Here is a 19,470-nt window from a genome sequence, read left to right as displayed (position 1 = left end):
GACGACGGACGGGCTGCCTGGTGAGGGGGCAATTCTGCATGCCGGACGGGCTCGGGAGAAAATAACCCCCCATCTGCCGGGATATATATGGTTGAGGAGAACCCTGTTTTGAGGAGGAGAGGAGGCTAGCGTGGTGATTCTCCTCAAGGAGCAGGGACCATGTCAGGGTCCGTGGTGACCAATGAGCAACAAGAACAATGAGAAGCTAGGTCACTGTTCTACAAGCCACAGGGGAAAAAGCCTAACACCATTATCTTGACTGGTAGACGCTGCAGAAAATATATTGACAAGGTTTTAAGATATATAAGTGCAACATGGTGAAAAAGACTTGACTACCATTTTCTCAGTCCTTCCAACAACCCAGCGGATTCCATGGCACATTTTTGAAAGTGACCATATGGCACAGCTTGTGCTTCTCACGGTGCCCAGGATATCGCACGTCGTCAAGAAATCTTTCACCGGTCAATGGATTGATTCATTCCACAGGATTCGATCCACAAACCTTTGTTGAATTGAGTGAATAAACAAAGGACGCCAGCTTTACTCCAGGCTTTAGGGCCCTGCTTCTCTCAAGTCTTGTAACTTTGACCTGCTGTTTTCCACATCCCTAACCGTTCTGGCGACCCTGCCCCGGACGGCCTTCCATGTCTTAATGTCCTTTGTGATACAACTCCCAGAGCTACACATCACACTCCGTCTTTCCTCGAGTGACCCACCAGGATCAGGCCTGGCCATAAGCATTGGCTGAACCTGAGAACAAGGCTCCTGCTGGTCTGAAAGGCCAGGCGTCAGACATTTCATAGCTCAAGTGTTTTTGTTTTGTTTTGTTTTTGTTTTTTTTGTTTTTCCAAATACATCCAAATGGGGCTGTGAAAAACTAGGGGTAGAAGTTTGCATGTGTTATGTTTTTGCTGCTTTATAACCCCTTTGGCCAAAGGAGATGTTATATTTAGTCCTGGGCATGGCCTCTGGACTCTGAGCCTGTGCCAAGTACCCGGCTAGAAAGCTGTGAGCCAGGAAGCGAGCCAGCTTATTTGAAGCACATTACATCAGACGTTTCCTGAGGTGGAAAGGAAGGCCTCCTTGCTAGAAAGCAGGGAGGATTTTGGCTGTTAGAGATTGGATTCAGTAACTTTAACTCCTTGGCTAAGGGCCAAGCCTCTAGCAAGCAGCTATCATATGGTCTGCAAAAAATTCAGATCCACCATCTCCAGCCCCTGCCCTGTGTTGACACCACAGCCTTCTTTGAGAGATGTGTATCGCCTTTTGGGGCAGTGGGGGGGAGGGGGGAGAGGTGGAAGGGGCAGCTTTTAGAAAAGGAGAGGCATTAGAAAATCTGATTAAAGATTTTATAAGAGATTAAAATAATCTTACTAAGTTCTCTCAATTTGAGGGGTCACGTTGACTCTGTAGTGGAAAATGATAAGCCTTGAATTAAAATGCTGTCCAAAAAAATGTTGTCATCCATCACTTTTTTTCCCTTTCAAGTTAAATAAAATCATAGAATGTGTAGTGAGGGATATATTGGCATTAAATATTAAATTTACAAATTAGGCCCTCATGGTAGTTTCTCAATTACCTTTAGGAATTGACTTTTGCATGTGAAGAAATTGGATCTCCACACACTGAAAGTTAAATATTTTGTGATTCCAAAGTCTTCCTCTCTTTCTATGCACCACGTAGGCTATTATGACCTGGATATGCCAATGCCTCTGTGTTCAGAACATTGTAGCACTACTCAGATGATTACAACAGCAACAACAACAGCAAAAACCTTATTAATACTAGAGAGGCCCTGGCAGCCTCCGCTCTGCAAGCTCAAATTGAGTCCTGGAGTGGAAATGAAGCTGGTTGAAGTGGCTTTAGGGTCCATGAGAGGACAAGATACGAATCGCCTTTGGGTAGATTATCATACTGATACTCTTACGCTTTCTATCTGAAAAATCTGGACTATGGCGGGGCATTCGACAGTTCATGAACAGAGACTCGGGAGAGAGAAGTCCCAAAGGCATCTGCTGGGATGAAAATCCAGGTCTTCTGACAGGTGGATGCTTTCCTCAGTGTAAATTCTCCAGCCCCAGGAGCACCCGTGTGCCAGTGAATGAAGTGACGGCTCTGGAGACCCCTGAAGGAAGCATCTGGAAAAGTGCTCTCGTGGGAACTGTCTGTGGTCTCAGCTCGGAGTCTTCTGTCTAAACTCGGGATACTTCTCTTTTGGGAAAATTGATCTGGGACTATTTGATCCCGACATTGAAGGGGTGCTCAAGAAAGACATGAAATATTTATGAGGTGCTTTAAGTTTCAGGGGAAGTAATATCCTCGTCTGCGAAACCGAAATGAATTCCAGCTCACCCGCGCCTCTTCTCGGCCCCATCTGAGGTTGCCCACGTCACTCCTGACCTGTCCTTGTGTGCAAATCTAAGAGTGTCACACATCCATTTGCCACCTTTCCTTAGCCCCGTGGGTTCCTGAGAGCGGAGCGATATGTTATTAACACGTCCAAGAAGGGAAATGAACAGGTAGGGGTGAGAAGAGGAGGTGGCAGCGGGGAGGCGAGAAGGGGAGGAAGGGAGGCGAGGGAGAACTAACACCACCTGAGGAGCCCAAGCTGTTAAGCCGCGGGGTCTGGGCGTCCTCTGCCGTTGGCCCTGCAAGGTGAACCTGAGACTCACTGGCCAGGTCTTGCCAAGAACCGGGCCAAGGTCTGCCGTGGCCAGGCCTTCTCAGTGACAGGAGACGGCGGGGTGCGGAGCTGTTCGCCTGGCACCCTTCACCGCCGCTAAGGTCACTGGTAAATGCTTAAGCTGCTCCCAGGCGCATGGCTTCGTGAAGAAGATCAGGAGTGAAGGGAAGCCAGGGCAAGGGGTAGTGCTCAGATGCACGGGGAAGAAGCGTCTGGAAGCACGCACGGGACGGCAGGACAGCGCATTGCCACAGGGAAGCAGTCAGCTCGCGTTTACTCTCAGCTGCAAATGTTTTCCTTTCTATATCCATACCATCACCTCGTTTTTTAAGGAAGTGACACAAAGCAACGGGCGTCACAATGCTGTCAGGTCCACCGTGACAGCGCGTGGGGCACCATACACAATCATGTACCGCAATTATACAAAATCCCAAGAAGAAAACGTTACTAGTTACACTGGTTAAAATGAAACTGACAACCCAAAGGAAAACGAAACCCAAAGAAACCTCTGTTGGAATCCATAGAGACGCTTGACAAGAGCCAAATAATCGTCCTAGCATGCTGCAGTTCGTTACCGTAGCTTCATAAGCCCCCAGCTCTTTGGGGGGAAGGAAAGTGCGTTTTCACAGCCTGTATAGTTCTCAGAGAAATCGCTCTCACATGTATGCAGGTCCACAGAAAAAGGAGTGCAAAGTCTAGGCACCAAGGTTGCTCAGACAGCAATGGAGTCTTAAGAGTCCTTCTTCAAACCGTTCCGAACCAGCTGTGGTTTGGTGAAAAAAGAATCTGGACAGTGACATTAGTTCAAGAGGGCCCAGGAAAAAACAACACTTAACTGTTAATAAGGAAGAAAACCATCAAGAACTAGAACAATTAAGACTTAAATATGTTGTCTACTCTACTTTGAAGCTGAATTACAGCTTTCCATATTTGGGAAAGATATGCAGTGAATCTGTGGGTAGAACCCTTCTCTCGTTCCCCCGTCCGCCCGCCCCGCTCCTGATCCAGCAGCTTAATGTTGGAGGACAGATAGCACTGCTTCGATTTCCTTGCAGTAGAATTAACATTTCCTCATGTGTGGCCAGGCCACTTTTTAACAATGAGGTAAAATTTGATACTAACAATTCCTGTTCCCTCTTGGGCTACGGGCTTGGTCGGTCGTGTGGGTAGAAAACAATCCAATTTCCTGATAAAATCACACATACAAAAATTATTGCACTTAAAAACAACAACAACGAAAAACTCAGCCCAACCAGCCAAGGGCCAAGGAAAGTCTTCGGAAGTGCTGTGCTTCCTGCCCTTTGCAGAGCTTCTGGACCTTTGTGGTGTTCGGTTGAATTCGGTCCGTTATTAAATGTCCAGAATGAAGGAGTCCAAAAGACACTGTAGGCTCTTTAAGGCTAAGTCTTCCCGGTGCTTCAGTGAGATAGATTATCTCCTTGGCCACGTACTACAAAGCAGGGGCTCTTCTTAGCAAAATGGCCAGCAGGGCCCCTAAAAAACTCTGGAAGCAAGGGAGGATGGGTGCACACCATGTCCTGTCCTGTGGATGAGAGAGAGAGAGAGACAGTAAGCAGCCTGGCAGGGACAGGCCACACACTGACAGGTCTGGGGCTAGGAGAAGAGCATCTTCCTCCTGGTTCTATTTGCTTTCTTTATACTCAAACCCATCGCCCATCTGGACATAGGCTTGTCTGGGCATCTTACTCTGTAAGTCCCTTTGTGTGTCTAAATATCTTTCCCTTTTTGGCAAATTTGTCTCTTAGTCTTCACCCTCCCTGCCTCCTTGCGCTTCCTGTATTTTTTTTTAATAATGATTTTTTATTATATTATGTTAGTCACCATACAGTACATCCCCAGTTTTCGATGTAAGGCTCGATGATTCATTAGTTGTGTATAACACCCAGTGCACCATGCAATACGTGCCCTCCTTACTACCCATCACCGGTCTATCCCATTCCCCCCCCCCTCCCCTCTGTAGCCCTCAGTTTGTTTCTCATAGTCCATAGTCTCTCATGTTTCATTCCCCCTTCTGATTACCCCCCCATTTCTTTATCCCTTTCTTCCCCTACTGATCATTCTAGTTCTTATGTTCCATAGATGAGAGAAATCATATGATAGTTGTCTTTCTCTGCTTGACTTATTTCACTTAGCATTATGTATTTTGATAGATATAAAGGTAGAATACTAATCCTACCCTGCTACCCCCGATCCGTATGCTCTTTACCCTCCATATGAATCCTTCATGCACCCCTGTCCTCTCCCAACCCTGTGAATGGTACCCCCACCTCACTGTACTCAGATATATTTCACACTCTGTTTACTGACTTGAATTGGCATATTGTTACTTCAGGTAAGAGTATAACATCTCCAAAGTCGGATCTCCTCGTCAAAGTTGAGCACAAGGCATTGAATATGTTACTAATGTTTTCAGGAAGCTCTCAAGTAAGTGTTCACATCATGGACGGAAGCAAGGCATTCCTCGACTCCGCTATTCTGAGACTAGTGTTAATATTGTTTTTCTTCTTTGGGATATGTACCAGCTCATATCTCCTTTGTAATCCCTGGTATGACCCTTGTAATCAATCAAATATTTGCACAAAATATTGAGATAAATAGAGTGGGAGGATAGCATCCTGATATCTCAGGCCCAGATCCAACGTCAGAACAATCGAAGGTTCCGGATGGAGGGAAGGAAAGTCAAATCATAATGAGCTGCTGAAGCTCTTGCGTGTCATACCCCCCAACCAAGGTGCACTGAAGCTCTAAGGTCTGCACGGTATTACTCTCTCCCTATAACCACATTTGGGGGGTCGGAATCAATACAGCTGGCGACTGCTGCTTTCTGCTGTGTCCCATCACGTCCCCTTCCATGGTTCGAAGACAGAGCACCCACGATGGCCTCGTCTACTTACTGCTCTGGATTCTGAACTAGGACTTGCTAACATTCTCATAGATGACGTCGCTGATGCAAAACTGCTGCTTCTTCTTCATCCACATCAGTTGCACACACTGATGGATAAAAATGTACTGCTCCTGGAGCAAAAGACCAAAGTGGGGCTCAGAGCGAGGTATTGTTGTGCAAACGCACGTTTCATACTATGACAGGATTAGAAACTAGGATCTGATGGCAAAGGAAACCATGCCCATTATTTATGAGATAATTTTATAACTGGAAAATCTAAGAGAATCGACTGTAAAAATATTTTGATTAATAATAGAGCTTAAGTCATCACAACGTAACACTAAAGGCAATGACTATCCAATCAGTAAATCACGGGCTTATTTTGAAAAAAAAATAGTGTATCATCTCATAATACACCAAAATGAATTCCAGGAAGTTTAATAAATTAAGCCATAAAAATGTGGGGGGCGGAATACAGGTTAGTTTTTCTCTGAATACTATTAGGAAGGACTTTCTAAACTTCAAAGCAATGTAATAAATTACAAATAAAAATTTCAAACTACCATATATAAAACAAAGTAAAACGAATAAAATAAAGAATAAAATAAAGGTTAAATTGTTAACTGGGAGGGAAATTTATTTTCTAAAATTATGACAAAGTGTTGATACCTTTTTTTTAAAGACACATTTATTCAGTATCATGATCAGACTATTACATTTAGCAAACAGCATGGGTGCAAAAAAAAAAAAAACTGCATTAAAACCCGTTGTTGAATGCTTTACACTTTTCACAGAATAGAAACTAAAATAACCTGCTATACAATTAGTCACAAATTCAGTCCTCGAGTTTTTTGCCTATGCACGTGAGTATTGTCTAACATGTGTTTTCTTTGTAGCAATGAGACCCTGCCTCCACTGTGCCTGGCTGAGGTCACACATCTGTTGTAACCTGTAGCTTCCCTGTCTCTTCTCTGGCTCTCTTCTCCTGCTCAGCCTTGTTTCCTGGCAGTAATGAAAACCTTCTGCCACTGCCGTAGCTACTGCTGCTGCTGGAACTGCCGTAACCACCTTGGTTTCGTGGTTTGGCAAATTGTTGGCCTCCACCACCACAGGGGCCAGAGCATCAGTCTCCAAAATTTCCTCCTTTCATGGGTCCACGCTTTGAAGACCGATTGTTGTAGTTGCCAAAATCATGAGAGCTTCTGCCTCCTCCAAAATTTCTTCCATTACCAAATCCATGATAGCTGTCCTCACCGCCACCACCTCCACCACCACCTCAACTGCCACCAGAGTCACCTCCCCGGTTTTCTCGTGACCAAAGTTGTCATTCCCACCAAAACCTCCTCCACAACCACCGCCAAAGTTTCTGGAACCACTTTGACCTCCTGGGCTGGATGAAGTACTAACCATCTCTTGCTTAGCTGGGACTTTTCCTTACTTCACAGTTGTGGCCATTCACGGTATGGGATTTTTGAATGACAATCTTGTCTACAGAGTCATGGTCATCAAAGGTTCAAGAGCAAAGCCTCTCTTTTTGCCACTGCCTCAGCCAGTTGATTTCAATCGTTTCAATTTTCCCATACTGTTCAAACTAATCTGTTAGGTGATGTTCTTAAGAGTCTTCTTTAATGCGACCAACAAGAATCTTCTTCAGAGTCAAGTGTGCAGCAGGTCTTTGAGAATCTTCCCTTGAGACAACCCTCTTTGGTTGCACAACTCTTCCATCCACCTTGTGTGGCCTTGCATTCATGGCTGCCTCCACCTCCTCCACAAACCAGAGCCTCTGGAGCGCTTGGTGTTTGGATCTCTCATGACCACACAGTCCGCGAGTGTTCCCCATTGCTCAGAATGGCTCCTTGGACTCTCATCAGTTGTTTTGAAGCTCAAACCTCTGATGAAGAGCTTCCGCCACTGTTCAGGCTCTTGGGAGACTCTGACTTAGATATAATGGCGGTGGAAAGAGAGACTTCAGGGATGCTTACTTAGCGGGCATCCACGGACAGAAAGGAGAAACCTAAGGAAAGCTTCTCAGTACCTTTATTTTTGTTTAAAATTCCTCCAGCCAGTAACACACACACTTAAATTGACCAATAAAATATATCAGTAATGAGACCAAATATTCCTGGAAGGCAGGAACTATATCTTTTTATTCCTCATGCCTAGCTCTCAGTTTGTGCTTGTGAAAGGTTTTCTGAAGTAAACTGAGGAAATATTAAAACATATGCCAAAGATGGAGATATAATAAAAAACATAAGTTGAAACAATTGTGTTTCATGCACGACATGAGCAGAGCTAAAGGAAAATGGTAACGCTCGATGATAACTTGAGTTTGCTGAAGCTGTCATTTTTTATCTGTTGTTGGTGGAGATATTATTACTAAAGAGCTAGTATATGGCCTTGTGGACACAGATAGTAAACAAGTGGGAAAGGATCCAATTTAATGTCCTATAGAAAGGAGAATAGTTTAAATAAGACACAACAGATCTGTACTGAAATATTATTCGGTCTTTAAAATGAGATTTATAGAGTTTTGGACAATTTGGGATGATATGTATAGCAAAACGTAAGGCGGAAAAGCACGGTGTATAGTATATGTCTGTATAGCATATAAGCGTAATTATATAGAAGTTATACTTCAACGAAGATGGAGATGAAATACATCAAAATATTGACAGTAGCTGTCTTGGTGCCATGAAATCAAAGTAACTTCGCGATCTTTCACCTTTTTTCTTTATTTCCTAGAGCTTCTCTTGATACCAGTAGAAATAACCTTGGCGTAAAAGCCAGTCATGATATGCACAGGATTTAAGGGGTCTCTTGTATGACAACTTTACAAAGGTTAGATTAATACTTCAAACCTCACTGGGTTGACACCTCAGCCTGATCGGGAGTTTTCAACAAGCTTCGGAGAAAATATATTCCCTTATTTTGTGATAGTATCACATCCCTAACTGGCCACCTCCTCTCATGATCACACATCACTCCGTGGTTTCTGGTGTCGCATCAAGCACTGAGCACGGTTCAGGCCAGAGAGTACCTTGTTTTTCAATTCATAACCACTCAGTGGCCAAACTTTGTGTCACAAAGAAAAAAGAAGTAGCTGGACCACAGGAAAAGTAAATGAGAGACTATTTACAGACATATCCCCGAGAGCCCCTGAGAAGCCTAAGCTGCTGATCGGGATGATGGCTGCTCAAAGCAAAGCCCGAATTGACCTCCAGGGAAAGCCTATTAGAGGAAAATCAAAGAGAACATTTGATAAAAATAGAAGAGGGCCCAAGAGAGGTGAATGCCACCCACATAGGGCGGTTTATGGTTTCAAAGTGCTTGTCTAGATTATATCATTCACATAATGGATACTGTACAGCAATTCATGAATGCGCCATTCAGATTTTACGGATGAGGACAGGGAGCTATGAGAGGTGAAGGAAGCTGTACAGAGTGACCCAGGCCGACTCACAGTCTGGCCTTCGGACCCCGACTCTCTAACTACCCCTTGTTGCTCTTGTGGTGAGGCTCAAACTATGTGTGGGGTCTCCCATCCAAGTACTAACCAGGCCCTGCTTAGCTTCGGAGATCGGACGAGATCGGGCGCGTTCAGGGTGGTGCGGCCGTAGACTGCCTGGTCAGTTGAGAGAAGGGAAGAGAACATATCAAAAAGCAGCCCATGCAGCGTGTTGCCATGACCTGAAATGTGCATCTTAGGACAGGCTGTTTTAATCAGTTAGTTCTGCTATTCCTAGAGTGGGGTGGGATGGTGGAATCGAGATGACAGGCAGTCTCGAGGAGGTAGGAAAATTAGAAACCAGCCACGGGAGGGATTCTGAGCCACCACACACAGGTGGTTTATATAGAGAATCGGAAATCAGCTGGAGAATCACTCTGGCCTCTCGAAAATCGTTAGTGTTAAAGGGGTACTATGGGATGATAAAGCTGAAGAATATAATTTGTTTACTCTGCTCCTTGCTTGTTAATATCAGTGAGGTGGAAGGCAGCAGGACTGGGGTATGATGAATGGGCTCGAGGAGGACGTTAGGAAAACCCCAGGTTGAACCATGAAGAGCACAGGAACCAGGAAAAACCAAGGTAAACGGACAAGATGTTCCAGACATAACTAACAAAACAGACCTAAATAAATAACTCGAGCTAGAGAGCAGCCACTGCCGAGTCCCGAGGGAACTCAAGAGTGAAGCTGGAACAGTTGGAAAAAATCAGTAACCTGTGCTGACCTCCGCCTCTTTTGCTGACTTTGAGTTTTCCCACCAGAGTTCAGGGCAGGGATATTATACTTTAGAAAAAGACTGTTTTCCCTGGAGATGTCAACCTAAAAATGCTGCCATAAACAAAGAAGCCAAACAGCCAAAATTTGGGACCAGAAAGTTGGGGAGAACACAAAACACTTCCCCCGCTACCCAAAGGCACAGGTGCGATTGGTGCGATTACCACACTTGAGGAGAGATAATGGTGTTGAAAATTGGATGGAGGGTCTGCCAAGCGAAAGAAGTTTTTAAGAAGGCATTAGGATTCCGTGATTGGGAAAGCCGAAGGCAAACAGGCTATAATCAAAGTCTATAAAGTCATAAGAGGCATAAAGTAAGTCAATGGAGCAGACAATTCATCACATCGAAAATACTTAAAATAAGGAGTGGCCCTTTGAAGATCAGGGATTAATATACATAATGGGGAGTTTTAACCACGTATTAGGATGTCAATTTATGGAAGTGAAAACCAAAAATATGGACCGATTCATAAAGCACTGTTTAATCACTAGGTAGTGGGCTTCTCTGGGGAAGCAGAACGTTTTAAGCTTACGCTAACGAGGTAATATTCCGGTCCCCACCACCATAAATTAGAAGGCCCCAGGGCTGGGACGTGAATGGGCTCAAGGAACTGAGCAAACACCTCATCATCAGTGAGACACCTGCATGTGAATGGATCACTCTTTCCAAAATGGGATGATCTTGCTAGGGCGCTGAAATAAATCCCTTGGGTCGGTTGGTTGTGTCGAGCCTTGGTCCGAGGGAGTGGGGAAGCAGGAGAGAAAAGTTAAGAGTGGGACAAGGAGAAACCGGAAGCGCGAACAGAGAGCAGCCATTACTGCAGGCTCTTTGAGTTATACTGACACCTCGTGGTGCTTAGTAGAAAAGCATGGGAAAGAGGAAGGCAGCATTTCATCTCCTGGAAATTGAGATAAGAGGTCAGGCTAGGTATTTTCTACTCTACAAGCATTCCTCCCCCACACACTCCTTGAGCAGAAAGGATTATTGTACGCTCTAAGCTGAGAAGTCCCAAGAACGGCATGGTCATGAGGATTATGAACCAGCTATTGTGCGTAGGTTTCGGGGCGCACCTAGGTGCCCACCCGCTGCTGCTGGGACGGTGTGCTGCTGTGTGCGGGCAGCAGCCCAGGGCTAACCACTCCCGCCGGAGTGCATCCTGAGGCTTCCAGGCAGGAGAGGCAGAAGAGGTGGAAGAGGGAGCACAAAAGACTGGTGGATATTTCTGGGGATGTCTCCATGTTGTTACAACGATAAATCCGCTCCTTCAGATCAAGGGTGCTGGCAGCACTGCTTGGATGGGAGCCGGAGATCCTTAAAATCATACGGGGGACAGAAAGTATAAATCCAACCCCTGGTTGGATCCAAAGTGCATTGGGACAGAGAGTCACGTGGAGGACGAACCAATGCCAAACTTATTGAATCAGTTCTAGCATTTCAAATATAAATTAAATCATGTCAGTTCCATAGTCTCCACTTTGTGGCATTTACCCAAATTGGCTGTCACCTTCCTTGAACTCTCAGTCTGTCCAAAGCGGTTTTATTCTATTATAGATATTATAGATACATGCATGCGCTCTGGATTACTGAAGGGCATATGATGCCAACAGCAGTGTAAGCACCATACACTGAGTGGATTTCTAGAGGCTAACATCTGTTTTTTTAAATACCTTGAAGCAATTTGAACATGCACACTGAGACACTGGCAAGAGCAGAGGCAGGACAAAAATTGAGACGATTGTTTTGAAACATGAGACTGAATCATGGGAAATGTCTCAGTCCAGGGCATATTTGAAAATACATTTTGATTCCATTCCTACCTCTGTCTGCACCATAGACATCCGGTATGATCGCATTTCGGACACCAGCCCCAAGATGTCGACAAACTCATGATCCCGGATGTGCTGCAAGAGCCTGTCCAGGGCAATGAAAGTTCCCGTCCGGCCGACTCCGGCGCTGCAAAAGAGTGTTCGGACAGCACATTCCTCACACGTCCTTTTACACGGTCACAAACACACTGGCCACTAGAAAACCCCCAACACGAGATAGCAGCACTGAGAAAAGACAAGAAATATTCCTGACGATATTTTCCTGATTTGGAAGTATGTGAATGTGGTTGGCATTGGTTTTTTGTTTTTTTTTAAGATTTTATTTATTTATTTATTTGGGAGCGAGAACACAAGTGGGGAGCGGGAGAGGGAGAAGCAGACTCCCCACTGAGCAGGGAGCCCGATGCAGGACTCGATCCCAGGACCCTGGGATCATGACCCGACCCGAAGGCAGACGCTCTGTCTTTCAATGTCATGTATCTGTCACATTTCTGACTCACCCTGCCGCCTCCCTCAAAGAGGCGTGGGGCTATGCTGCCTTAGCCACACCCCCTCCCGCCGCAGGGAGGAAGGTAAGGATTCCAGAGGGAGCCTGCTGGAGGGCTGCTTCCTGCTCTCAGAGAGCTGATACACAGAAAACAATTCCAGTCCTCTGTGTAGCCTCAGAGTTCGGGGCACCCCCTGGGGAAAGTCGGCTTGAGAGGCCACACGCTAGCTTTAGCTCTGGGCCTAGCTACAGCCACTTGCAGGTGGTCAATAATATTTATATTTTTCAGGGCTGTGATTAGCTGTTTTTAATCTGACTTTGTATTTGGCCATGTTGTAAACCACTGAGAAGCTGGGGTAATATCCCACAGCACCTAAATGCACAGCTAGGAGCCTTACTGTTTCCCCATTCTAGCTGCATGAATTTGTGCCTCAGTGCTTTGTTTTGTTTTTTTCATCTGAAAGTGAGAAGAACAACATCTACCTCATAAGCTATGGGAGATAAAAAAAAAAAGCCATATTGTAAGTAAATCATGTATTTAGTAAGGTATCAGTTAATTGTAAATTTTAATAAGTTATAGTTCATGTAATTGCGAATTCAGGGTGATGGGGTACCTGGAATGGTGGGCTCTTCGCTTTCTTTATAAAGCAAACCCCTGGTGCCCTAACAGAAGATTCAGCTGGTGAGGTTACCTGCAGTGCACGATCATGGGGCCTTTGCTCTTGGTTGCTTGCTGTCGAACCACGTGCACAAACTGCAGGATGCTCTCCGCAGCATTTGCCGTGGGCACCCCGTGATCAGGCCACGCAGTGTAGTTGAAATGCATCACGTCCTGCATCTCATCAGCCTTTAGGAGAAAAAGCCAACACAGGAGTGAATGTCTCAGTGCGCCGGCCAGGTGGCCTAGGCCTCCATGGCAGCTCACAGGTTAATGGCCTAAGACGTTCAAGCCACATTCCCCTCCTGGCCGGTCCCCTTCCCTTTCCAGCTCCAAGGATGGTGTTTGGCCCAAAGCGGGCCCTGAAAAAAAATACTGATTGTATAAAACTTCAAAGAGTAAGATAAGTAGGTGAATCCATGCCTTTGTAGAGATAAGAGGTCAAGCAGGTCAGGGTGTGCCTCCTGGCTTGGCCGTTTGGCAAGTGCATCAGCATTGGCCCAGGAATCCGGTGGAAGGTGCTCTTGGTGCCCCACCCCCCGGGTCCTCTTTGTCAGGCTGATGCACCCCTTTTCCAGCTGCTGCTAACAGCATATGGCTATGTCCTCCTCCTGGCTGTCCTCCACAAAGGGAACGGCCTTGCTGGAGAGTGCCCGACAGGATGTGTTCTCCTAATGAGGGCGGTCCACAGCTAAGGAATGACGGATACTGGAGTATAAAATGGCTGCCCCTTACATCAGGGGGGCACAGCTAACAGCACGGTGTCATTCACTGCCCCGGCCGTCTCCGTGGGACCCAGCTGAGGCCAGAATTCCGCAGAACCCACAGCGGTGTGTAGCTCCTTCCCTGCCCTGTTCTATCCTGCTTCCCTTGTTCCCTTAGAAATTTTACCCAAGATTACACTTTCAGAAACTCACCACTAGGACAGTCCCTGTCTTGTGCTCTGACCCAAGACAAACTTGCTGAACACGTTTTCTCATACCTAGAATGGGCCCTTTTAGAGGTTATGGGATGAAATAACCCACCACAAGGGGGTTGTGAGGATTCAGTGTGCTCATGTCCATGAAGGGTGGGACCTGGTAGATGCGACCATCGCCACTCCCTGGCTACCACTACTCTCTCCCACCCAGCTCCGTGCAGGTGTATGGCTGGTTCTGGGAATCCCAGGGGGTCGGTATGTTTTGTATATTTATCTTATTCATATTAACCCATATGTCAAATGTATTCTTGTCCCCTCTGAACTGAGTAATTATCAGTTAGGGTGTGGGCCTTCAAGATTCACTCTTTTTCTTTTCTTTTCCTTTTTTCTTTTTTCTTTTCTTCCTTTTTTTTTTTTAAGATTTATATATTTGAGAGTGAGAGGGAATGCAGGGAGAGGGAGAGAGAGTCTTAAGCAGACGTTGCACTGAGCACAGAGCTCCACGAGGGGCTCCATCTCACAGCCCTGAGGTCATCACCTGAACCAAAACCAAGAGTTGGACACTTAACCCAGGCGCCCCAAGACTCACTCTTTTTAGTCTCTACTAATTTGTAAGCATAACGATTTATTCTGTTCTTATTATCAACTGTCAGAAATATTCCAAATCTAGGCCTCACAAAGATCTGATTCATCCCCCTTCCCTCAAGCTTGCTATGAGCCTAGAATCCACTTGGTGAATGGGATACTGTATCATAATTTGGAAGAATCTGGCCTGGTTATGAAACGAAAGTTAGGATCAGGTATTCAAGAGAAATGAATTCCAAAGGGCCAGTGGTCTCGGGTGGAGTAAAATTTGTATAAATCTAAGTAATGCATAAATAAAGCATATACATAAATATGTAATAAGATCTGTGTAAACACAAATAAATCAGCACTTGAACTGGAGCCCCTGTCCCCTGGGCACTTAAGGTTATCCGTCCCCAGCCGCAGGTGGTGCCTCCCTCACTGTCTTCAAAGGCTCTTTCTTAGACACACGGAGCATGGGTGCGAAAGTCTGCAAAGATGCTGGCCCCTCTCACTGCTGTTTTCAGGAGGCATGGCAAGGCAGTATCCGAGCATAATGAATTGTGCAGAATGACTCCGTTACTCAGCGCCATGAGGATTTTAAGCACACTCAACACTAGATACCTTTGGTTGCCCAGAAAAGCTCACAAAAAAATGTTAGATCTTTTCAAAGGCTGATTACAGGCTTTTTGCAAAGACTTGTACATTGTAGGCAATATGTCTGTGTGTGTATGTATATGCCTATATATATAGGCCTATATATGTTGGATATATATATAGGCATATATATATAATTAATCTGAAAATGTATCCAATTAAAATATGTAAGGTGGTTCAAAACTAGGAAACTTAAATTGTCTTAAAATGACTTAAATTGTCATGAGTCTCTCTATAGCTGCAAGACAGGGTTCTTAGAATCAGGGAGATCCCTGCCAGCCGAATAACAAGGCCCACATCAATAGGAACAAACCCATTTTTGCTGGTTTTAGTCTCCAGTTCTTAATTCAGGCCAAGTTTTCAAGCCCTGGAAAGGGACAAATTGTGTGTTATGGTCATTTTCCTCCTTTCTTGTTGAATGAAAGAACCATTCTTGTACGTCTTAGCCATTCCAAAATTTCTCTTACCCTGATTTCCTCATTCATGGACTTTTATCTGGTTGTACTCTGAAAGCTCCCATATACCGATATGGAGGGACTAAAGATGAGTGTGAACAAAAATCGAAACAAATAGAAAAACATACCCACTGGCATAGCACAATGTTCTGCAACATAACCTTCATTCAGGAAGCATAAAATTTAGATTCTGTGTTTATGGCCAAAAGGGGGCACTCTAGGACCGAAAGCTTGTAACTACTGTAGCCACATCTTACCGGAAAACACTGTTATTCAATGTTTTATTTCAGTGTTTCAAGCCCTTGACACGATTATCGTTGAAAGGTAAGTCATCGTTTAAGACCAAGGACAAGAAGCATAGTACTGACCAGACAGTGATCTATGTGACCCCTCTCTGTCAAGGAAACAGCCATGGGAACAGGCCCTATTTTGTATTTTGTCCTGAATGCAAACCAGGGAATTACTTGTTTTACATTTGCCCAGTAGTTTACACTGGCTTTCTGGCTGAAATAGCCAAGAAACAAAGCAGGATTCAAATGGCATTCAGATTGTCAAATATTTTCTCTGAGGAACGTCTGTGATGCTTTCCAAGTGTTTTATTATTTTTGAAATCATTCGTTCATTCACTCATTTATTCATTCCTCAAAGATTTTGTAAGTGGCTAACGGTTGGGATTACAAAGCTTCTTAAAACAGAGTACTTGCTTCCCAATCTCACAGCACACTGGGGAGGAGGACATGAAGGGAGACGATTATAACCACCTCTGTTGTCCTGTGATAGAATAATCCAGGGGAGACTAGAACAGAGGGGGAAAGAAATAAAGGTGTCTTGAGACCAGGGAAGGCTTAACAAAGGAGGTGACCTTTGAGTTGAAACTCTGAGTGGGAAGTGTTTGTGGAACAGGAGGAGATGGCCATTTCAAAAAAAAAAAAAAAAAATGGAACAGCAGCGGGAACAACAGTCTGCTACGGATTTGCCTAAATTCCCCTTTTAGCAAAAGCCAGTGTTAACTACCAGTAGTTAAGAAGTGATTAAACTTGCAAATATCAATAAATGATGAGTTAATGAGTACTTATGCTGTATTGATATGGACAATCTTGGTTTCCATTGTCCATATTAAGGGTCAGCAAACATTTTCTGTGAAGGGCAGACAGTAAGTAGTTTCGGGGTTAGCGGGCATATGGTCTCTGTTGCAACTACTCAAGCTTGATGGAGCTTGGTAGGTACAAGCTTGAGACGTACGTAAGCAAATGTGCGGCTCTGTCTCAATAAATGGTACTTGTGGACACTGAAATGTGAATTTCAAATCATTTCCATATTTCATGTGAACTATTTTTCGTTTGATTTTTTTCACCCATTTAAAAATTTAAACTCATTCTTGGCTCACAGGCTTTCCAAAACAAGCAGTGGTCCATTGGTCCACAGCTCGGTCTACCATCCCCTGACCTACACAGTTAGGAAGTGCTGGTTCTAAGCAGAGAACATTGCAGTGGGGGTTTTCCCATTCAATGCCTCGACAGACAGCATGTTCAAGTGACTACAGGAAAAACGCCCTCCTCTTCTCTGGAACTGTGGTGTGTGAAGAAGGCAGCAGGGTGACTGGCTGATGTCGGCCCCTGAGCAGCACATTACATTCAGCATAAGCTCCAAAGCTGATCATCCGAGAGGTAGCAGGCCCAGGAAAAGCAGACTTTTTCTGACACGCTAATATTCAGAGATCAATAGCATTTCAAAGAGGTATGGAACCCTGGTAAAAAAGGCCTAGAAGTACCTTTGACATAATAAAAACCAAACCAGAACAAAGATAAGGCAAAAAGCCAAACAAAACCAAACCCAAACTACTGAACTATGGTCTAAGTGTTTAAAGTTTAAGTGTATCTTATATATCCTCGCTGTTCTCACACAGAATTTAGTGTAAGTAATGAGAACTTCTCTCGTCAGTCCTAACTGGTGAGCAGTGACTCCCCGTGTCTCCCATGGCCCTGGGCTAATCTGAGATGGAACCGTGAGGACCTTTCGTCCCATCTCCCCGGGCTCTCCAGGCCAACCATTTCATCCACACCACTGTTGATGAAGCTGGAAATAAATATGTTCGGAGTGGGATTTAGCTCTTGAAGAAAGCAGTGTTGCAAAGGCCGAAGAGCTCACAGTCTGACGTGATGGTGGTCGGCCTCTGACACGTGGGTGTCCCCTCAGCACGGGGACAGCCCCTGAACGTGCGCGTCGTGACTTACATAGTTGATCCGGAAGTGTCTGCAGGCCCAGTCATCCCGCTCTTCCTCCGAGATCATCTCCACGGTGATGTCTCCGTAAGCTATGGGTTCTTCCGTGAACGGCCAGTAATGGTCACATTTCACCTGAGGGGACAATGGCACAACCTTTTAAACCAAACAGGCTGTGGAAGAGAGTCTGTGCTCACTTAGGGAACACAGAAGTCCTTGCCTCTGAAGGACAGTAACGTACTATTGTGAGGATGAAAAATGAAGCAAGCGGAAGTTTCTGGTACTCAGCCCTCAAGCCGTGGCTTGAGTACAGGTTGTGCTGCCAGTGGGGACAGCCCCCTTAGGCACTTACCCTTCTTTTCTCATTACACTGCGTGAGCATGACAATAATCTGGGACTTCTGTTGTAGAACCATCTTCCAAAAGTCATTTCTGGTCTCAGGCAGTGGCCCCTGTGTGGCAATATACTCCTGGGGTGAGTTGTATCCCTGAAAGACGAAGTGACAAAGTTGTCACCTAAGGAGCCACTGTGCACACCAAATGCTGTTCCACACGAAGGAGGAAAACCTGAGAATTTCCTGGGGATAAGCCTGGCAAAGGACCACACACCTGAGTTGTGTTCTCTCCCTTGTTCATCAAAGAGGTAATCAGAGTAACGGACCCGCATCGGTCTGCGTGATGGTAAGCCTCGTGCTCACACCTTTTTTGTGAGAACAGTCACTATTTTTAAGGCACAGGGGCTCAGGTGGAACCCTTTGAGGTGGGTTACCAAAACTGAAGTTTAAATGCGAGAAAAATGGTCTTTAGTGTAATTATTTACTTTCACCAGATCTTTACAGAGAAATCCGAACATTACTCATCTACAGGCTCCCCCGGCCCCCGCCCCTCGCCATTCGTTATTCTGAAGAGGACTGATGGGAACTGTTCCTGAGTCGGGTGGCCAGGTAGAGAATGGCTTTCTTTACAACTGTTGGAATCGTCCTCTCTGGCTGAGCTAGAATTTGGATGCCCGGTTTTAAAAAATGTTGTATTGTCTTTTACTTACAGGAATGTAGTTGGCATTGATATAGTCTGTACCTTCCTCTTCATTCATGGAGACTAATCTCACTCGGCTAAAGTCATCTGTGAAGAACAAGAAGAAAAGAAATATTAAAAATGTGAGCAGAAAGAATTGTCTTGACCTTCTTTATCCAAATAATAACTCAGATCAGCCCGTGACAGAGTAGGTCAGGTTTATTTTAGCCTGATATCTCAGCCACACCTCCATCTTAGTTTCTTGTTTAAATAAATACAGAAACACATCTCAATCACTGTTTCCTCCCCATCAGCTCCTCTGTCCTTGTCTCCAGGTTGTGGGGACATTGTGCAGGATATTTAGAGGAACTAAAATATCTGGTAGGTTGTATGGAAGGCTAGAGGATGTAGCCTAAACCCATGATTTCCATGTCACCTAGCACATCCAGAAAATCCATTACCTTTGGGAAACCTAGGGAAGGTGGAGTTGCGCGGGCTTTGTGTAAACAGACTTCAGATGAGAAAAGTACATTCTGGAATGCGTACAGATAAAGTGTTCTAAAGATGACACCATGTAATTTTATCAAGAAGGCCGATCAAGAGAGTCCTTCTAGAGCTTTTCAGCTCCCCTCCTCCCACTTCTCCATTTCTCCCAGCAATCCCCCCACGTCTACCCAGTGTAGCAGAGAAGGAAGTTAAATCTATATTAGAATGTATTTTATTTGTCTGGTAAGTGCTTCATATTACTTTTTTTCTTGAATGTTGCTTTTATTACCAAATGCTAAGCAACGAGAGAACCTG

At 45.0% G+C, this 19,470-nt stretch overlaps 1 protein-coding gene across 1 annotated transcript in view; it reads right to left on the bottom strand.

Moving 5' to 3' along the window:
• Nucleotides 1–2,940: 2,940 nt before the first annotated feature.
• Nucleotides 2,941–19,470, bottom strand: part of PTPRO (protein tyrosine phosphatase receptor type O) — a 112,610-nt gene continuing 96,080 nt past the window's right edge. The window contains exons 21-27 of the mRNA XM_040641896.1: nt 18,701–18,777; nt 18,009–18,143; nt 17,669–17,791; nt 12,874–13,028; nt 11,686–11,821; nt 5,599–5,719; nt 2,941–4,226 (exon numbers count right to left, since the gene is read on the bottom strand). Of these exons, the coding sequence (XP_040497830.1) occupies nt 5,615–5,719; nt 11,686–11,821; nt 12,874–13,028; nt 17,669–17,791; nt 18,009–18,143; nt 18,701–18,777 (731 nt within the window). The 3' untranslated portion in view covers nt 2,941–4,226; nt 5,599–5,614. The remainder of the gene's footprint in view (nt 4,227–5,598; nt 5,720–11,685; nt 11,822–12,873; nt 13,029–17,668; nt 17,792–18,008; nt 18,144–18,700; nt 18,778–19,470) is intronic.

This window comes from Ursus maritimus, unplaced genomic scaffold (genome assembly GCF_017311325.1).
Source record: "Ursus maritimus isolate PB19 unplaced genomic scaffold, ASM1731132v1 scaffold_26, whole genome shotgun sequence".
Taxonomy (NCBI): domain Eukaryota; kingdom Metazoa; phylum Chordata; class Mammalia; order Carnivora; family Ursidae; genus Ursus; species Ursus maritimus.
Note: the sequence above shows the minus strand (reverse complement) of the source record. Positions and strands in the feature narration are given on the sequence as shown.